Raw genomic sequence first — 20,031 nt, forward strand, 5'->3', positions numbered from 1 at the left:
CCGCTTTGCTGATCAGTCACATATCGCACGCTGTCGACAACAATCCTAATGGAAATCTGTTCTACAGCTTCTGCAGACTCAGGGTGCTTCAGATTAAACAATCACAGAAATTAATTATCTTCTGCGCATAGAATAAGCAGTGTTCAGCTTTTTGTTCTCTTCTATTCTGCTTCAGTGGCCACATTTGTAGAAAACAGAGTAAACGGCTCAAGAACAACCGACTGGACGGTGATCCTCGAGGTCAACAATGTTACAGTAAGTGGACACACTCCTAAATGTATGTCAATGTGAAGTTTCAGAGAGTGTCCCTTACTAACCTTTTCTCCTTTATAACTGCTATACTAACTAATAATAACATCCTGACGATGACATGTCCTTTGAGACCATATAAGGTTCAAAGTCCTAGCTTGCGGTGTGTGGTCACAGAAGTATGGTAGCCAAGACGGTTCCACACAAACACAAAAGCTACAACACAAACAAATGGAGCTGGCGGATGGGGTCCGTTTCAGAAAGAGAGGTAACTTCATAGATATAGAACAGTTGTGTAGTAGCTTTTGTATTTGTGTTGAACCGTCTCGGCCACCGTACGGAAGGCTTGTATCATGAGGACGCGCCAACAGTTTTGTTGTCATTACTTAGAATTCCTCATGGGGGAGACAGATATGTATACTACAGAAACTATAGCTTTAAACAGTTAAAAACAATATTATACAATTTTAAAAATAAAAGTCTTGTTGCATGTTGAAAGAAAAATAGGCTATACAATCTATTTTCCAACTGCTAGTTAACTTGCTAGTTCAAACTTGTAAGCTCTTTTTTTTTTTTTTAAGTTTGTGGCTCTCAGGACTGACTGCTGGACGGTGCTCAGAACTGTCAGTTATGTGACACATGCCACTATAGACTATAGAGGACTGGTGGGTTAAATCAGCCGTACTACAAAGCTGCACTACAGCTGCAGATTTCCAGTTACTGCTCTCAAATGGAAGCTGAGAATCAGCGAAATCTGCTGGAGAGAAGAGAGTTTGGAAACCTTGCATACATGAAGCCATACACAAAAACAAACTGTTCACTACTGTTCTAGGTTTCTACCATCATTAGTCACTAGTCACTACACCACTGGGCTCTGTGCTCCTACATTCTCCAGGGGGTTCTACTCCGTGATGACTTACTGCGGTGGGCTGTCCCGTCGGTGAGTTGTCACTACAGGGACAGCTCTGGCTAAGTGTGTCTCTGAAGATGTCCAGCAGCGGCCAGTGCTGCCGCCTGGTCACACTCCGAGGCAGAGACTGCACGTCAACGTAGCAGCAGGTGGAACAAAGGGCAACGGAGACGTTAGGCACCGCTGGCTGCTGGGTAAACTCAAACTCTCCCTCTACAGCAGCGCTTCGAAACCTAAGATTTCTGTCCTGTTCTCTGCGAGTATAGGGCCAGTTCCACACATGAGTCTGATACGTTCTATGATGAGAAGGTTTTTGCTCCTTGTTTTCACCAGAATTACCTTTTTTTAGAAATCTAAAAAGACTTGAGTAAAAAAAGTCTGGTTATTAGTCAGTTGTCTCTTCCTCTTGGTGTTTTATACATTATAATAAAACATAAGGGTAGTGAACATTGCACAAAATGCCAGCAATCAGCAACTTTAAGCTAAATATTCCAGTATCACGCTTTGAAAAAAGCATCAGTCAAACGTTTCTCTGGAGAGAACAAGGGTCAAAGAGAGTAGAGCTGCAAAGATGAATTGATTAGTTGTCAACTATTAAATTAAACACCAGCTATTTTGAGTCATTTAAAAAAAAAATGGAAAAACTTCATTCAACATTTACCAAGCTGGTGATTCCAGCTTGGTAAATGTTGAATATTTTCTAGTTTCTTCTCTCCTCTGTGACAGGAAACGGAATATCTTTGAGTTGTGGTCTCATCTTGGGCTTTGGGAAACTCTGATCCACATTTTCACAATTTTCTGACATTTTAGAGACCAAACAACTAATTCATTTATCCAGGAAATAATCAACAGATTAATCAACAATGACAATAATTGTTAGTTGCAGCCCTAAACGAGAGGCGACTAGAACAGAAGAACTCACATAGAAGGCTTGTTCACGTAAAGATGGCGTGTCAGGCGGACTCTGGTTGAAGATGGTTGAGAGTCTCTTACTGACGGTCGGAGCTTTGTTGACGCTGCTTGCCACTGAGCCCTGGTCATCTTTATCAAATGGACTGGGACGGGGGTGGGGGGGAGAGGATTGTTCATGAATAAGACTGTAAATTGACAACAGTACAGTAGGGCTGATCGATAATGGAAAAAAATCCTAATCAACTGAAATCACGATTATTTAACATGATTTGTTGTTGACTTTTGGAAAGATGTTGCAACTACTGAATTTATAAAAACAGTGAAAACACCCAGAACTGTGAAATATACCTTCATACTTTTCCTGTTTTAACTTTTTTTTTTCCTCATTCAGAACACAAGACAAAATGACTGGCCACACTTACTTCCAGGTGACTTCGAGGCTCAGCTTAATAGTGCCGAGGTCATTAATATCCACGGCAACCGTCTGGGGGAGTGCAGCAAACAGGTCCTTAGTCTCGCAGGAAACACTTCCTACAACCACGTGATTGGCTAAGCTCTTCAGCTCTGTCACCTAGGAGACCACAGAAATATAGTTTGATCACGCTGTCTTCAACAGGTCCCTTTGAGTCAGTCATTCAGGTTGAGCCCTTTATACTGTTAAACTCCATCAGTAGAAGTAGTAACATTAGTGTCCCTGCTGGAAGAACGTTGACTTGTTGGAACGGAGGTTCTACCTTAGGTCAGAGCGAGTCAATCAAAGAGTTCTGCAGCCGAAGTATAGATACATGTGAATTCTAAAAGGGTGAGACGTTGGGAGGGACTGACCTTCACACAGAGGAACTCACTGACGAGCGGCACAAACACCATCTCTTCACTGTCCCACACCTGTTTGGCATTGATCTCTATTCTGCCACGCAGCTTCCACCGCTGCCGACCATACTTCATAAAGATCTGCACACACACACACACACACACGACATGACGTTAATAGACATATAATGGACATAAAAACAGGGGATGGCATGCCATATTAATGGAAAATAAAACACAATTGACACATAGACAGTCAGAGGCAGACTCAAGAAAACGTGTAGTATGTTAATTTTCCTTATGCCTTATTGGGAAGAAATTATCTTTATTTATTTGTTCGATTCTATTTGTATTGTAATGTGTGTTCCTAACACATACACACTCAGACAGACAGAACAACTAACCTCATACTGGTCCCCAGCACACAATCTAGCAAATCCAGCCAGACCTGAAAGACAAATAGAAACAGATCAGTTTCTCATAACACATTGGGACTGGATTTACTTCTCTAGGAGAGGTAGGACATTGATTTTAATCCCATCTGGGGCACGTATGGTAGTCATTTTTCACCCCAACCCCAGTGATAATTACAGCAACAATTCCCTCCCATTTTTCGGTGAACTTGCTGGACCTTCTGTGATTTAAATCCAGGCCAGAGAGGAATTCTTATGCAAGTGGATGGAAAAGCTGCTTGTCCTTGTTCTATTTTTTTTAATCAACTCAGTGTGAGATTTGACTTTTGTGTCAAAGATATGCTGATATTTGTTATAATAAATGAAAACATGCTAACACCAACATCAGCCTATTTCGGAACTAATAGGATGTCAGAAAAGAAAGAAGAATAGCAAGACCCCAAATGTGTTGTTTAATGTCATTCTCAGGCTTTTTTAAAGCTTATTTTTTGGGGCATTGTAGGCCTTTATTTGAGAAGTCAGCTAAATACATGAAAGAGGAGAGAGGGGGGAATTACATGCAGCAAAGGGCTGCAGGTTGGAATCGAAACCCCAAGCCACTGCGGTAAGGACTGAGCCCTCATACATGGGGCACACGCTCACCTAGGTGAACTACCACGGCGCCCCAAGTTTTCTATGATTTGTAAGTGGAGTGATGGACGTTTGGAGGCGCAGCAGGTTGTTTTCAGCTGAGACGCCTTTGTTGAGTCTGGCAAAAAAGTGACCGTGACACAACTCCAAACGTTCAGCGCTCAGGGCAGAGTAGACGCTCAGCGCAGAGTAGACGCTCAGCGCAGAGTAGACGCTCAGGGCAGAGTAGACGCTCAGGGCAGAGTAGATGCTGTTGCTGTTTGTAGCATTGTGTGGATATACGTGCAGCGCTCCCATTGCAAAACATTAAAAACGTAAAGAAGAAAAAACACTTTGATGGACACAAAACACTACCAGGTACAGTGTGGACAATTTAGTTCATATAGAGATAACCTGCAGGTTATTTTTCCCCCATTGACCAATCGAGAGTAGGTCACATTTCAGTCAACCAAGATTTTCTTAGGTTAAAACTTCAACTTTAAGTGAACTTTAAGCTCCGGTCGCATCGAGCAACATTAACCGGAACCTGTTAGCAACATTACACGCTGATAAAAGACATATTATCACAATAATAATCACATATATATAAGGAAAAATCAGATGGTGCAACAAGACAGACGTGCTTGGTTCCTTCAGGGAATGATTGTAAAGATTTACAAAGACTATGTTTAGGGCATTTCCTCTCTAACTGGGAAGTTTTGGGACTGATTGGTGGGATTGGCTATGGACAAAATACATACTGAGATCAACTGGTAAGAGCCAATGTGGTTTAACCATGTATCAGCTAATTTAAATAGCTCAAGTTACTGTATTGTGTCAACAGTTAACTTCATTTAATATTGGATGTAGCTTTTTCCTTTGCGTGGTGCAAATAAGACAATCTGACTGAATCTGAATGCCAATAAACCAGAGCACGTTTTTCTCCATCCAGGAATGCTGTGTGGACTAGCCAGACCCTCCTCTGCAGCGCTGGGAGATAGAGCTGGCAATGAGAGACTAAATACAGCCCTACTTCAGAGTATGGGATTTTTGTTGTTGCATGGCGGAGACAAGGAAAAAACTGATGCAAGAACAGAATGAAAAAATGAGAGAAGAAAAAAGTCAAGGGTGAGAGGGAGGAGGGGAGAGTGAAGACAGACGGTGAACGTGCCCTCGATGTTTCATTCTTACCTTTCATCTTAATGTGGAACTCCCCCAGCTGGTTCTCCAACTCGCTCTCCAACACACACATGTTCTACAGAGAGGAACAGAGAGGGAGGCTTTCATTTATTCATTTCTACCAACAGGAATACACTATGGAGCTGTAGTTTATAAATGATCCCCATTAGTTGTGCTATGTTACATCCTATTACTCTTTCATATATTCCCTTACTTATGGCCTTATTCCACTTTCTCACTCCATCTCTCCTCACCTCTGTCTTCTTCCTCTTACCTCTGTGTACTCTTTGTATCCTTTATTGGCTTCTGCTAAACTCTCCCTGGCCTCCTTGCTGCCTTGAGAGCCAGTGTAAGCCTTCACCATCTTGTTGGCTCCGTCTCGGAGTCTCCTCTGCAGGCAGTAGGCTTCATATAGCTCGTCAATCTGGGAAAAGGGAACACATTTCATCTTCCTATCCAAAGAGGAACGCAGCCTCGTGGCAGGCGGAACGTTCAAAATGTGAAGGCAGTACTAGACTGGTTCTGGACAGGTACGTTTAGTTTATTACATTCATCTCCCAGGAGAAGAGCTGTATTGGACCAGATTTGGCTACTCGCTTTGGCTACTCGTTTAAATTAAAAACGTATATAAATAAAATCACAGATCCAAACGTATGAATTTGGTGGGCCAGCGGGCTTGCAACACACTGGGAGAAACACTGGGCATGTGTCACGTAGCTCAGTTAAGTTACTGGCAAATTAACTAGCAGTTAGTAAATAGAGTGCATAGCCTATTTCTCTTTCACAATGCAAAAAAACCTAATTTTTGTTTTTAACTGATAGAAATAAAATCGGTCAAAATTCTTATTGTCGGTAAAACAGATAATCATTAACATCCTAATTCCTACAGGTAGATATGGAAGAAAACTAACTTTATCAAATTACACATACAGAGGTTATGCACATCTGATGGAGGTGCTGTATGTGCTCTCAGTATGTTTGAATTCTCCAGGGCCTAATCTGATAGAAGTATCAGTGTGGCCATTGACGCCCAAAGACATTTCGTTCTGACCTCTGTAAACTGCATCATGTTGACCAATCAAAAGGGGGATGGTCAGACCTCTACTACTACTACTACTACTACTACTACTACTACAAGTGTCGTTCCTCCCAGACTAATGTGGTATCCGGAAATGTTTTACTGTTTTAACCCCACTCTGCACAACAAGTTTCCCAACAGATATATGAAGAGTAATCCCGACAAAATGAAATGTCAGGGGCAGGGCATGGATCGACTAATTATCGGCCTGGCAGATTATCAGGGGCCAATATATGGTAATTTGCAGATTATCTGCTTTGGTGTTTTATTTAACCGGTAACTGATAAAGTTAATGAATTAAAAAGTGTGCTACTTTGGTTCTGCTATAGCTCTGTAAGCAGTCTGCAACACTTGCAAACAAACGGTCATAATTGCTTAAAGCATTTAAACAAAGTTTGTTTGTGTTGCAGTTTGTAACATTCCAAAAAGTTCATTTTGACTAAAAGATTTCCATTTTCACTGTAAATGCATATCGGCTCCCAATATGGGTTATTCTTCATTTTTCTACCAATAATCGGTATCTTCCCTGAAAAACGTGTGACGTGAAGACAAAACACTAACTTAATGTTAGCACCCAGTCCAATAGAGTTAAACATCAACACGTTTCCGTTTTCATTTTCTGACTGAGAAAACTGAAAGAGATCAGGGAGCCCTTCTACATAAAAAAAATAAAAATAAACCAAAACCCCTAGAATTGCCGGACCGCCCCCCGTTAAGATCTCTGTTCTATAACATTTACTGGTGGTTTGACAGGGATCATGGTGCTCTTACCTTGCTCAGGTGAAACTCCAGTCGTCTTATGTACCTCTCAGTCACCTTCACTTGCTATCAGAGGGAAGCACAGAGTCACATGTATTCCCATTAGTCAACACAGAAGAAGTCAGACCAGCACTGCAGATAAAGTTATGTTCCGACTACAAACACCCCAGTCTCCTGTTATGTAGTGAGTCACATCATGCATTCAGGATACTGCACATTCCCACAGCACAGGCAACACATTGCACAAATACTTGATGCTAGTAGTGCTGCTCGAATATGGGAAACATTTTTTTTTTATTTTTGGTCAATACTGAAATCCTGATTATTTAACACAATTACTCATTGACTTTTGGAAAGATGTTGCAATTAATGAACTTAAAAAAGTTAAACAAATGAACAGTGAAAACTGTGAAATTTCCTTTAATACTTTTCCCATTTTTTTTTTTCATTCAGAACACGACAAAATAAAAATGTACTCAATGATTCAGTTTTTGTGATCATTAGGAGCCAAAATCTTAACCGACATTAAAATGTTACTTCATTGCACAGCCCTAGATTCTAGTTTCATTTTTTGATTGCTGTTAAGCTACTGACTGGAAAGTGAGAGCAGCAGAGTCTGAACTCTGACATGACTCTGTTGTTGTACTGATGGAATTAGTGCAGTGGAAGAATACATGTTACTGCAGGGTTTCCCCTGCCATTATGAGGTTGAGGTGCAGCACTACCTGAGCCGAATGAATGCAACTACAAGACTTTTCTCAGATCTAATGATTTTAGATGGACATCTTTAGCTTTAAGTTTTGTCTTTAAGCTTTTTGAGTGCAATTGATTTATTATCTGCTCTAGCTTTTCCAATGTTTTAGACACAGATATGGTCAAGGCCAAAGTAACTATATTTATACCCGTAGGTAGAGTTGGTTTATAGTGAGTGATGTAATGTGATAAAGTGACAAAAATGCTGGGTTGAGCTGTGGCTCTCCCACTCCCACAATCACTGTACTGAATTATCAAGACAGCAGGTGAACATGGACTAAGTATTGAGTTGGAAAGGCGCCTTACTGAAATATGCTCATCTACTTAAAAAACAGAATTAGAAATAAAGGCCTATCTCCAATATAAACGTGTCTCCTATTCTCTTTGCAGTTGAGGAAAGTACTGAAGCACTGACAGTAGCTCACCTTGTCCAGCTCATACAGGAAACCCTAAAGAGGCAGAAAACATCACAATGTCTCAGATTTATTCTTTTTTTGTGATTAACATTTTTTTTTTTTTTTTTTTAACAACACACAAAACATACAATTGGCAACATGTCACAGGGTCAGGCTTCAACAGGTGAAAGGAACGGCTTTCACTTTTCACTTGAACAGCCGAGCCAAACGTACCAGTCTGGAGTTCCTCTTTGATTCTTTCATCTCTCTACTGAGATTGTCCCAGTCCATCTGATGGACCTGCAGGTAGGACCTGAGAGGACACACAGATACACACACAGATACACACACAGATACACACACACAGACACACACAGGTTAAAGGGTAAGGCTGTATTCAGACAGGGTAACAGTCAGGGGGGAGTGTCAATTAAACAGCCCATTTGTGTGACATCCTGTTGTGTTCTTTAACCCCCAACGTGGCACAAGTAGACTTTATATTTCACAATTACCGTTTTCCGTCAGATTGTTTATAGATCTTAATGTTTCCGACCGCACTTGAAGGCAGCTTCATTTCACGGAGAAAAAAGAAAAGAGATGAGCGTGACATAGCGAGTGCTTTGTCGTTCCAGGAAACATTCAGCTATTACACAACATCCCGGGCAGTTCAGAGCTTGGGTTTAGTTTTTTACCCTCATAGTGTTTCAAAACTTTCTTGTGGCAGCGATGTTTCCTGTTTGGGATTCTCTCACCGCCTCAAAACGCTGTGACAAGTCTGATCTCCGGTTACATGATTGGCCACCGCAGCGTGACGTCGGGTTGCGTTTCTCAAAAAGTTGAGTCTGTCTCTACTTTGGGCCGCAGACCGGCTACATGTGGTGGCCTAGAGGTTAGAAGCAAGCTTGTGAACGGGAGGTCTTTAGTTCAGTCCCCAGACTGGCAGGATAAAATCTGGGTGGGGAAAGTGAAACAGCAGTGCTTGTCCCTCCCTCATCACCACCACTGAGGTGCCCTTGAGCAAGGCCCTTAACCCCAACGGCTCCAGTGGAGCTGCTCAGTGGCCAGCAGATCAGACTGTGGTTGTACCGGGCAGCTTCCAGTATGAATGTGGAACTGTGTGAATGTGACAGGTCGTCATTGCAAATGAGAAGTTGTTCTCAAATCGACTTACCTGGATAAAGGTTAAAAAAAAATCTTTTTGGAGTATCCCCCCTGCGTCAACCCACGCCTATACGCTCTACCCCCATTCGAAATGAATGGAAAGACCTGCGTTTTTGCTGCACCGCCTGACGGCCGATGCAGGCTGTGTGAATGCCCACTAAGTAGTTCAACATACCCGTTGTAGTATCGAACCAGGCAGATATTTGTGGTTCTATGTGCTGAAGCTTTGAGAAAATAATCTGAACTCTGCCCTCTGCACTACCTGACCATCTCTCACTGCCGGCTGTCCCATTGTGCTGCTCTCCACGATTCATCACTTCTTAACGAAAATTAATTGGAGCCGAGTGTTCTGTGTTTTTCTACTTTGATCTCAAAGCAACAGTTCGACATTATGGAAAATACTTAAACAAACGAGACACAACGTGTTAATCAGTGAGCTTTAGGTGGTGTTGGGAAGCAGATTTTTCGGCCTTTGGACAGAGCCAGGCTCGCTGTTTGCTCCTGTTTCCAGTCTTTATGCTAAGCTAAGATAATAGACTGCTGGCTGTTGCTTCACATTTAACAGACAGATATGTTGGTGGTTTAAATCTATTCATCCAAGTCTCTGCAAAAAGGCAAATGAGAGGATGATTTCCCAAAATGTCAAACTATTCCTTTAAAGTGTAAACCAATGGCCTTTTGGTTATGGAAAGAAAGACACTTTGGTTTGAGATTAGAGCTGGGCAATATATCGATATTATATCGACATCGTGATATGAGACTAGAGATCGTCTTAGATTTTGGATATCGTAATATGACACAAGTGTTGTCTTTTCCTGGTTTTAAAGGCTGCATTACAGTAAAGTGATGTCATTTTCTGAACTTACCAGACTGTTGTAGCTGTTCTATTATTTGCCTTTACCCACTTAGTCATTATATCCACATTACTGAAGATTATTCATCAAAAATGTCATTGTGTAAATATTTTGTGAAAGCACCAATAGTCAACACTACAATATAGTTGTAGTATCGATATCGAGGTATTTGGTCAAAAATATCGTGATATTTGATTGTCTCCATATCGCCCAGCCCTATTTGAGATGGTGGGTAGAAAGGCTGAAAAAGTTGTGACTTCACGGTTTACGTCTGTTTTCTAAGAAGTTCCATTTCATGGGACCTTTAAGCCTCATGTTATCATTAACAAAACACTGTTTGTTATTAGCTTTTCCAGGTCAGGCTTACATGAATTTAGTTGTTTCTTTGCCAAATTGAAGCCAATATTATAAATTTTGTCTGTGAAAAGGTTTTTAGGTAGTCAGGGACATGACACAGCGGATTTTAGTGAACCCCATGACATGTTCTTTCTCTGGAACCGTACTGCTATAATAGTGCAGTCGATTCAGAATTGCAGAAATATCAGTCAGTGAGCAGGAGTCACAGGCACTGCCAAGGACATGATCCCTCAAAATGAAAGCTTACAGTTGCTGTTTGTATGTATGCGTGCCTGTGTGTGTTGGGAGTGTACTCACTGAAGGCCTTTCTTCAACGCTTCATAGACCTGGTCCAGTCGCTCAGGCTGAGGGACCTTAGGTGGGGGGTTGGACTTGGTGGACATGGTAAACATCCTGCTGGCTCTGCTGGGCTTCCTGCTGAGACCTGGAGTGCTGAACACTGAGAGGTTCCTGCAACATCAGCAACATCATCCTCAAATATCCTCACCTGACATCCCCAGACCAGCCTCATCAAACTCTCAACAGCACTATTACAGTATATCACATAAGACTGACTGTCTGTCTGTCTTTCTCCGTCTGTCCGTCCGTCTCTCTCTTTCTTTCTCCGTCTGTCCTGTATATGTGTGTGTGTGTGTGTGTGTGTGTGTGTGTGTGTGTACCTGTAGGGCTTGTCGTGGGTGTTGACTCCAGTGAAGCTCTGACTCCTAGTGATGGATGTGGAGGTGAGGCGTCTGGCTGGGCGAACAGATAGCGACATGGTGGAGAGAGTTCGGGATGGACTCCCTGTACAGAGAGGAGAAGAACCGTCACTGATGGGCCATTTGCTTCTGTCATCCATAGCACACAATGATGTGCAAATAGGAAATCACAAGGAGTACCACATGGACACGCAGGGGCATAGCACAAAATTTGTGATTTGTGAAAAAAAGCAGGGGGGAGGGGGGGTACCATGGATATAGTGCCACTTGGCCAGGCATGCCAAAACACTTAAATATGCACTTCAATATTCAACATGAAAACACAGCGGAGAGCGGAGTACACTCCGCAGCGAAAACAAAATACGTTCACCCAGGAAACGCTCGCTTGTTCTTCTGGAATGTCTTAATCCAAACCACAATATTTTTCTTTAACTTGTCGTTTTGTTGCCTAAACTTCGTCGCTGCATGACGCTCACTTTTTCTGGCCAAACTCCACTACCACGGCCCCTGAAAGGAGCATCACCTGGCGGTGCCTGTAGCCGGCTCACAGTCACCTATTGGCAGCTAAACAACTGCCGCTGGGAGCCGGCGTCCTGGGGATACATTTGTCCCCACCGAGGATAAAAATAATTCAGCAGAGGCAGGGATATGTAGACCAGAGAGGGGGAAATCCCACGTAAACCACCCCCCCATGCCCTGCCCACGAGTCTCCCATTACTCGTAATCCCATGGAGTTTTGGGGCAAAAATATGCAGTTTGTGTTCTTTTCGCCTATTCTGAAATATTGTATTTGAATATTTCTGCATACTAGGGTCCCTGAACAGCCCTAGAGTTGCTTAAATTGGGTCTGACTAGACATAATGCGCAAAAATAGTTATTCCAATAGTTCAAATCCGAGTGTTTTTAGAAGGAACATTCAAACATCATCTTTGACAGCTCTTATATGTATTGGATTCATCAGATGAGATGAAAAATTAAAAGGAGCATTGGGCGTGCCTGTCACAGTCGTTTGTTTGTTTTTCTCACTCTTGTTTTCAAGCTGAAGAGCCAATCAGATGAATTGGCTGTTCGGCCGACGGCGACGTGAATCGGCCCAAAAAAATGTAGACGAAGGCCGACAGGAGGCGGCGGTGCAGGACCCACCGCACAATCTAGGACCGACGGCCGATGGTCGGCTTGGGGTGCCGGGGCCTGTAAAGAGGGCATTCAGAGGTTGTCTGGCTTTCATACTGCCTCTGCACCCTCTGCACTAAAGAAAGCACTCAGTTAATACTGACTGTAGAGTTTGTAGAGTTGCACCTTACTGTGTTAACTGATGTAGTGTGTTCATGTTCAAAAAGTACATTAATGTAACTGCTTTGGGGTCAATTGTTATTGTAATGTAAACATTATATATTTGTATTAATGCACCAAAGGGTTCCCTGTATAATTTACAGCATCTCTGGGAATCTCTTTTATCAAAACATAACTGGTATTTTAACTGAAATATCTCTAATCGGAAATCAAATCACTTGGCATACCCAGACCTATAAATCAATATTTTGTCCAATCATCCCAAAAGGTGTCAGAAGGTGTGTGTTAAACTGCCTTGGCTGATGAAGTAACTGCAGCCATCAGCCAAGATGTACTCTCAACTTTACAGAGCTCTGGAGCTTACATGTTGGAGCATTTTTAAGTCGGAAGAAATTTGATAACTTATTCTTAGGTTTGTGAGGAGGAGTAAAAGATAACGTTGGCTATTTATTTTTTATTTCACTTAAGTTACCCTTGTTTTCCCTCTGTATTTTAATGTGTCCTTACTTTGCAAATAAAAACGATGACTGACTTAAAATCACTGTAGGCCTATATTAAAGGTAGGGTTGGCCGCCACCGTCAGCCCAGCAACCGGCACAGATTGCCAATATATCCGCCCAGGTGTGTGCATTGGTTGCGGCTGCGGCAACGTTACCCCCCTTCCTCCTCCATCAGCTATGTGTTTAAGCAGCGAATTTCGCTTCGTTCCACAAGCTCTCTTAGTTGTTTTTGTCATAAATGAAATAAACTCAGACTGTCAAGAAAGGAAATATTCTTACAACTAGTTTCCTTGTTAAAGAGAAAAATACAACCGTAGGCTACACCTACTACTCATTGCCTGAACTCATCCAAAACAGAGTTCATTCAATCTGAAATTAAGCTCACCAAACTCTCTTAAGTGAACTCAAATTAAACTCACCAAAACTTAGTCTTCCCACTGTTCCAACAATCACCAACTCTGGTTTGGTCGAAATAAAATCCTTAGACCTTAGCCTAATTGACACCGGGGTTTCCCCCTGCTGTCCACTAACGTTACCCGCGAAGCAGCGGCTAGTTCTTCCGAGGCAGACCATTAAATTAGCTACATTAAATGACAAGAAAACAGCCAACAAATCGCCCAACCCTACTACTTTTTGCCTAAATGTTTGTCAGTACACAGTGAATTCTTTGAACGAACGTAGCAGTCGAGGCTTCGGTGGCCGTGGTTTCATCCAAAGTGGGCTGGAAAAACGATAGACGCCACCGCTCCGGTCACTTTCTGCTGCCAGTTACGCTCCGCCCACAAAACGCGTCATCGCTGTTTACAAACACAAAACATGCTTATGGAGTATAGGTGCGACGGGCGGTAAGAGCGTGCGCCCCATGTAGGCTGGGTCTTTTGCAGCGGCCCGGGTTTGAGTCCGACCTACGGCCCTTTGCTGCGTGTCATCCCCCATCTCTCTCCCACCTTTCCTGTCTATCCACTGTCACTATCAAATGAAGGGAAAAGCCAACAGACTGTATAAAAAGCCCCCCCAAAAAAACCCAAAAAAACAACAACTTTATAAACAAAAAAGCCTATGGAGTATAGTAGTACTGCATACTGCATTCATCAGTAGTATGCAGGATGAAACTGTTAAATCGATTTATTTTGCACTATGCTAGGCCAGGCTGAGCCTTTAAAAAGCTCCTACAGCACTGGACAAAAAAATGAACTCATACTACTATTTCTATTGAAAAATATAACCTATTGAGCTTTTGATTTTTTTTCTGTTTATGACCACTGTTTTCTTTATAAGAGACTGCATGGTTTAGCCCCCCCAACAGCTCATAGTGAAACTATGGGTGCACTCTTGAGTCAATGTCTGCTCTGTCGCTGATTGCTCGTTAGACAAAGAGGCACCACTCTGGTGACAAGATCAGCTGATCAGGTCACACAACACAATGTGCCTGATAAACTTATATCAATAATTTAAACTCACAAAATGTATAAATCTCAATCAGGACCTCCAGCATTTGAAGCATGCCGATGTGAAAAGTAGTGTGTTAAAGGAGAATTCCGGCCAATTTTTACGTTAATCTTGATCGCTATAAATATGTGGCCACAGACGTCATTTGGCCCGTTCCATGTAGTTCCATAGTCAGTGATATGGTCATAACCACTACAGTGCTCAATTACCTATTTTTGAGGGGGAATAAACTTCAAGTTTTCGTCGCGAAGGCATGACCTGTCCTCTGGAGGACATAGCCAGAACAGTGGGCACTCGGTGGATTGTTTTCATAGTCATATTAAGATTGTTTCTGTGATGATTATCACAGAAGCCTGGCTGAGCACACGGCAGCTAGCAGCTAGCAGGGCGAGCTAGCTACCAGCAGGATAGAGACAGGGTAGGTGAATTTAAACAATGTCTGAGTTGAAAACGCATCTTGTTGTCACGTAAGGGCTCTGTTCATGTTGCACAGACATTTAAATTGCATTTTGTGTCTGTTAAGAGGCACAAAGGCACTCTAAAACTTGCCCCGACAACTGCCGTGTTAGCTCAGTGGAAGCTCATACACGTAGCTGCAGCTACTCCGTGTTGACCGCACCGATTCGGCTCGTTTTGTTTTTTCTATCAACTGTACTCGCATATTTATAGCGATCAAGATTAACGTAAAAAACACCATATTTTTGTTGTACTGCACAGCTCTCTCTCACTGCAGATCCTCTTTTCACCTGGTCTCTGTTTTAGCTACAGAGTGAGACCTCTTTTCTTCTTCTGTACTATCTTTGATTGCACTTGCACATGCGCAGTAGCTCAGATGTAGATCATGTCAGCTAGCTAGCTCCATAGACAGTAAAAGAAAGTTTCTCCAGCTTCAGTCAGTTACAAGGCAGGATCAGCTGGGAGACTTCTAAATGAGGGCGCACATGGAAGTAGTTCTTTTGTAGATTATGGTGAACTTGTGTGTGTTGTAGCAGTGCTTTGCTATTGAGAACGAGGTAGCATGCTAGCGTTAGCACAAGCATTAGCATGCTAACGCTAACACTATGAGCTAACAGTTGCGGTTAGCCAGCTTGTTTAGGCTTGTGACGTCACAAGCCGTGCCGATTTTGAACAGCTCACCCGGAGACTGAAAGCAGGACACATTCAGAAACCTGTATCTCATTCAAAACAGCATGGATGTTTTTTTTCAAAGTTTGTATGCGTGTGGAAGCACCAGAGACACAAAATAACACCCCAAATCCCAGAAAAAGTGTTTTTTTCATAATATGGGCACTTTAAGTAATTGGGTTCCATGTGTTAACTCCAATTGGGTCTACGACTTAGTACAGGACAGAGATGTTCTTTGGCATCTTTGGTGGGACAGTTTTTGTGTGTTCCATACCATTCTAGCTGTGTAATCCCATGAATGTATGAATAAGATAAGAAGCCTTTGTTGTCATTACATATATAAATACTGCGCAGGTCAGTAAAATGGATTGTATTAATCCTAATTTTTTTAATGTATACTTTGTATTGATCCCCAGTGGGGAAATTACAATGTACAATACTGTTGTTAGAACACACTACACACAGGCCTGAATTACACACACATGCTCAGTACCTATACATGTCAGTGTGAAGGGGCTGCAACTGCTGGACAGGCCTTGAGCAGTTGGGGGGGTTCGGTGCCTTGCTCAAGAGCACCTTGGCAGTGCCCAGAAGGTGAATTGGCACCTCTCCAGCTACCAGTCCACACTCTGTAATTTTGTCCTTAAGGGGACTTGAACCAGCGACCCTCCGGTTCCCAACTCAACTTCCCACAGACTGAGCTACTGCCACTCCACAAAAACACAAATAAAAATGTGAATATGGGTGCAGGGTCATTATGTGTGTAGATTTAGAGTCTGGATGGCTTTATACAGCACAGGTTTTGCTATGACAAGCTGCCACAATCCATCATTCAGAAGCCTTTTTGCATCCCGTTATATCCGTTATAATGGCTACAATTCAAAACTAAAATGGCTAATACATTATGTGACCTGCTTTTATATCACCTTAAGCTGGCTAATCCTCTAGCCAACATTTGAAGTCTGTGGCCTGAAGCGCGGTTTTGTTGTTGTGGCTTAAGTCAGCGCTTCATTTCTGTCAGCTAAAGCAGTGTTTTCCTACTGTGGCCTATCCAGTGCCCTGTATCCCGTTTCTTGAAACAGCTGAAAAGGCCTTTGCAAGACGACTGACAAACACCACCCTCCCCTCCCACAGCACAGGAAATGTCACAATCCTACAGGAAGTTAGAAGCAACTGCCTCTCCTGACAGGAAATTTAACAAAGGGAGATAGTCCTGAGGGCTGCAGTCATCTGGCTGGAGAGAAAAAAGGTCAATTCTGCTGGAGTTGAACTAAATTACAAAGGATGGAAAGAGTACTTTGGCAATATTGATTGTTGTTGTACAACTTTCCACATCATCCATTGAAGTACAAATGTGTTTAACATTTACTCTGAATAGAAAGGAACTATTGAATTGTACTCTTAACTGGGAGTGTCAGAAATACTCTCAAAACAGTAACAAAAGGTAAAGTAATTACTTACTTCCACCCTTGAAAATCATCAACAATGTGTGTGTGTGTGTGTGTGTGTGTGTGTGTGTGTGTGTGTTGGCACGCTGTGGGACTCTGGTCAACCATTTGTTGACCTAACCTAGTTAAAGTACCCAGACAGAGCCCAGAAAGCCAAAGGGGAGTGTGAGATAAAAGAAGACAACACATTGCAGAGAGACAAACGGAGTCTGACAGACAGACAGAGTGGACACACAGAGCACAGTGGAAAAGTTGGGTCATACTGGGTCCATCCCCACATGCAGGCACTTCCTTTTAAGTTCCTGCTAAGTCATCATGTTGTGTTGTCAGCATTTTACCATCTCCGTTAGAAAGTCTAGATAATACGTGATAACTTGGTCTGGTTACAGTGCAGTTTCAGCTCAGTAAGAAGTCTCTATGAAACAATTTTCTCTTATGTCCATGACTTGCCAGCATATAGTGGCCAATAAAGGAGCTTCATCTTAAGACACTGATAATGATGGTGTCAGCTCCTCAAGAACAACATACTCAAACCACAGCACTCTGGGAGGCTGATTTACTTGCTAATCTGGTTCTTGGCATACTTAGGTTGTGTTTTGGCCAGTGGTGGAAGAAGTAAAAGTACTAATACCACACTGTAAAAATACTCCGTTACAAGTAAAAGTCCTGCATTGAAAATGTTACTAAAGTAAAAGCATGTAAGTATCATCAGGAAAATTATCTTAAAAAATTAAAAGTACTCAATGCAGAATATATATATGTATGTATATATATATATTTAATCCATTCCATATTGAGGTTTGACCCGGAGCCGTTCTAGCCCCATTGGACTGTAAAATGAAGGAGGGAGACAAGAATGTTTTGCCTGGATCATTGACTGGAACATTTACTTGTAAAAATCTTCTTCCTGCCAACCCTGGCTGCCTAAATCTGGTGCCACCGATATGTCTGCTCTTCTCTCTGATGCTCTGAAGACGATACAGGCAACACAAACACCGCTGCATGTGATACTAGTTAACACTATACTCAACAGCAGCTAACGTTAGCCTACCGCTAGCTAGTTAACACTATACTCAACAGCAGCTAATGTTAGCCTACCGCTAGCTAGTTAACACTATACTCAACAGCAGCTAATGTTAGCCTACCACTAGCTAGTTAACACTATACTCAACAGCAGCTAACGTTAGCCTACCGCTAGCTAGTTAACACTATACTCGACAGCAGCTAACGTTAGCCTACCGCTAGCTAGTTAACACTATACTCAACAGCAGCTAACGTTAGCCTACCGCTAGCTAGTTAACACTATACTCGACAGCAGCTAACGTTAGCCTACCGCTAGCTAGTAGCTGGATTAAACACTAAACACAGCTAACACTAAACGGTGTTTTACTGTAGAGGATTCAACACCGGGATGTAACAATCTGCAGCTGCCGTCTGAGAAACACAGACGGTGCGTTCATTGAAACTGGTAAACTACAGTCTCGTGATGCATTTGAAGTTATTGTAATTGTCCGTTTCCCATCTGGTGGTTGATTTTGTCGTTCAACAGCAATTTACTAGTGAAAGTTATTGTTATACATTATTATTAAATCATTTAATGTTGACCATATGGCCTTAGCAATAAACAAGCCATTCTTTAATGTCACCAACTGTTGTTTAGTACCCTTTTTCTTTTCTTTTCTTTCTTTCTTAAAAAGTATCGGTTCAGGCACCGTTAATTATGTATGCGATTAATTTCGATTAATTAAATCAGAGTATGTAATTAATTAGATTAAATCGATTGACAGCCCTAATATATATATATATATATATATATATATATATATATATATATATATATATATATATATATCTCAAATTGCTTGATGAATTTAAGACAAACATAAGGACATCATTTCTAACGTTCTTTTATTGAACAAATTGAACATTTAATTGAATATAAAAAGCACCACTAAAAAAAGACTGAGACTTTCTTTTTAAAGTGCAGTTTTCTACTGATATTTTCTTTCAAATAACAGTAAAAATCTCGGAGTGTGTATCGCGATATGTCGAAGCCTTGTGCGATGTGTTTATTGCGGCAGTTTTTGCGATGACGATAAAAAAAAAAAAATATATATTGTGCCTTAGGGCTGGGCAATATAGAGAAAATCAAATATCACGATATTCTTGACCAAATACACCAGATGTCGATATTGCGACGATACTGCATTTATTGCTTTAACAAAATGTTATTTACACAATGAGATTGCTGATACATAATCTCCAGAAATGATTTGTGACTTAGTGGGTAAAGGTAAATAATAGAACAGCTAGAACAGTCTGGTAAGTTCAGAAAGGGACAGCCTGTAAAACCAGGAAAAGACAACACTTAGGATATTACAATATATACACAATCTAAGACGATATCTAGTCTCATATCGCGATATATAACATCAATATATTGCCCCACCCTAGCAGCCCTACCCCAAATCTAAACGCTGATATACAACACCAACCTTGACAGGGCTCCATGTCTCTTTCAGAGTCCCGGTTCAGACAGGGCAGTGGTAGTCTGCACATTTCTCCCCGTCACACCCCGCTGTCCTGTCTCCATGTAATCTCCAGCCTTGTTGTTGGACGCTCATGAGCTAATCAGTCAACATCCCATTTAGTTCAATGGTCCAGCAGCTCCATTCAGACTTTAACTACATGCACCTTGTCCGGAAGTCGGTCAGTTAAAGCCACCTAACTGAAAATGTCCTTCAAACTGTGCTGCGTTTTGTGTTCCCTACCTGATCCAAACAGTGGTCCAGTCCTGCCCAATGATAACAACAGGTTCCAATCACACCATCTCCTCTGTTGTTGATGCTCTCGCATAAACACTGGGCTCTGTGCCACACACTCAGCCTCCCATGACACCACACCTATTGTTTGATGCTCTCTGGCCTCACTCTCCCATACCATTCTGGAAAACACACACACACACACACACACACACACACACACACACAGTCCCCAAAGGGTAAATCATAATCTTTGAAACCTGTACTAACACACTGGGGCTGGATGATAGAAATTCTAAAAACCACCAATAGTCAAA

At 42.0% G+C, this 20,031-nt stretch overlaps 1 protein-coding gene across 1 annotated transcript in view; it reads right to left on the reverse strand.

Moving 5' to 3' along the window:
- The window catches only part of ripor1 (RHO family interacting cell polarization regulator 1), a 46,325-nt gene extending 26,581 nt beyond the window's left edge, over positions 1-19,744 (reverse strand). The window contains 13 exon segments of the mRNA XM_078257946.1: positions 2,082-2,214; positions 2,494-2,642; positions 2,897-3,022; positions 3,286-3,329; positions 5,095-5,158; positions 5,357-5,506; positions 6,932-6,985; positions 8,098-8,121; positions 8,302-8,380; positions 10,737-10,889; positions 11,099-11,222; positions 19,448-19,519; positions 19,522-19,744. Of these exon segments, the coding sequence (XP_078114072.1) occupies positions 2,082-2,214; positions 2,494-2,642; positions 2,897-3,022; positions 3,286-3,329; positions 5,095-5,158; positions 5,357-5,506; positions 6,932-6,985; positions 8,098-8,121; positions 8,302-8,380; positions 10,737-10,889; positions 11,099-11,222; positions 19,448-19,519; positions 19,522-19,576 (1,227 nt within the window). The 5' untranslated portion in view covers positions 19,577-19,744.
- Between the last annotated feature and the right edge of the window lie 287 nt (positions 19,745-20,031).

The sequence above is a fragment of the Sander vitreus genome, chromosome 8, assembly GCF_031162955.1.
Source record: "Sander vitreus isolate 19-12246 chromosome 8, sanVit1, whole genome shotgun sequence".
Classification (NCBI taxonomy): Eukaryota; Metazoa; Chordata; class Actinopteri; order Perciformes; family Percidae; genus Sander; species Sander vitreus.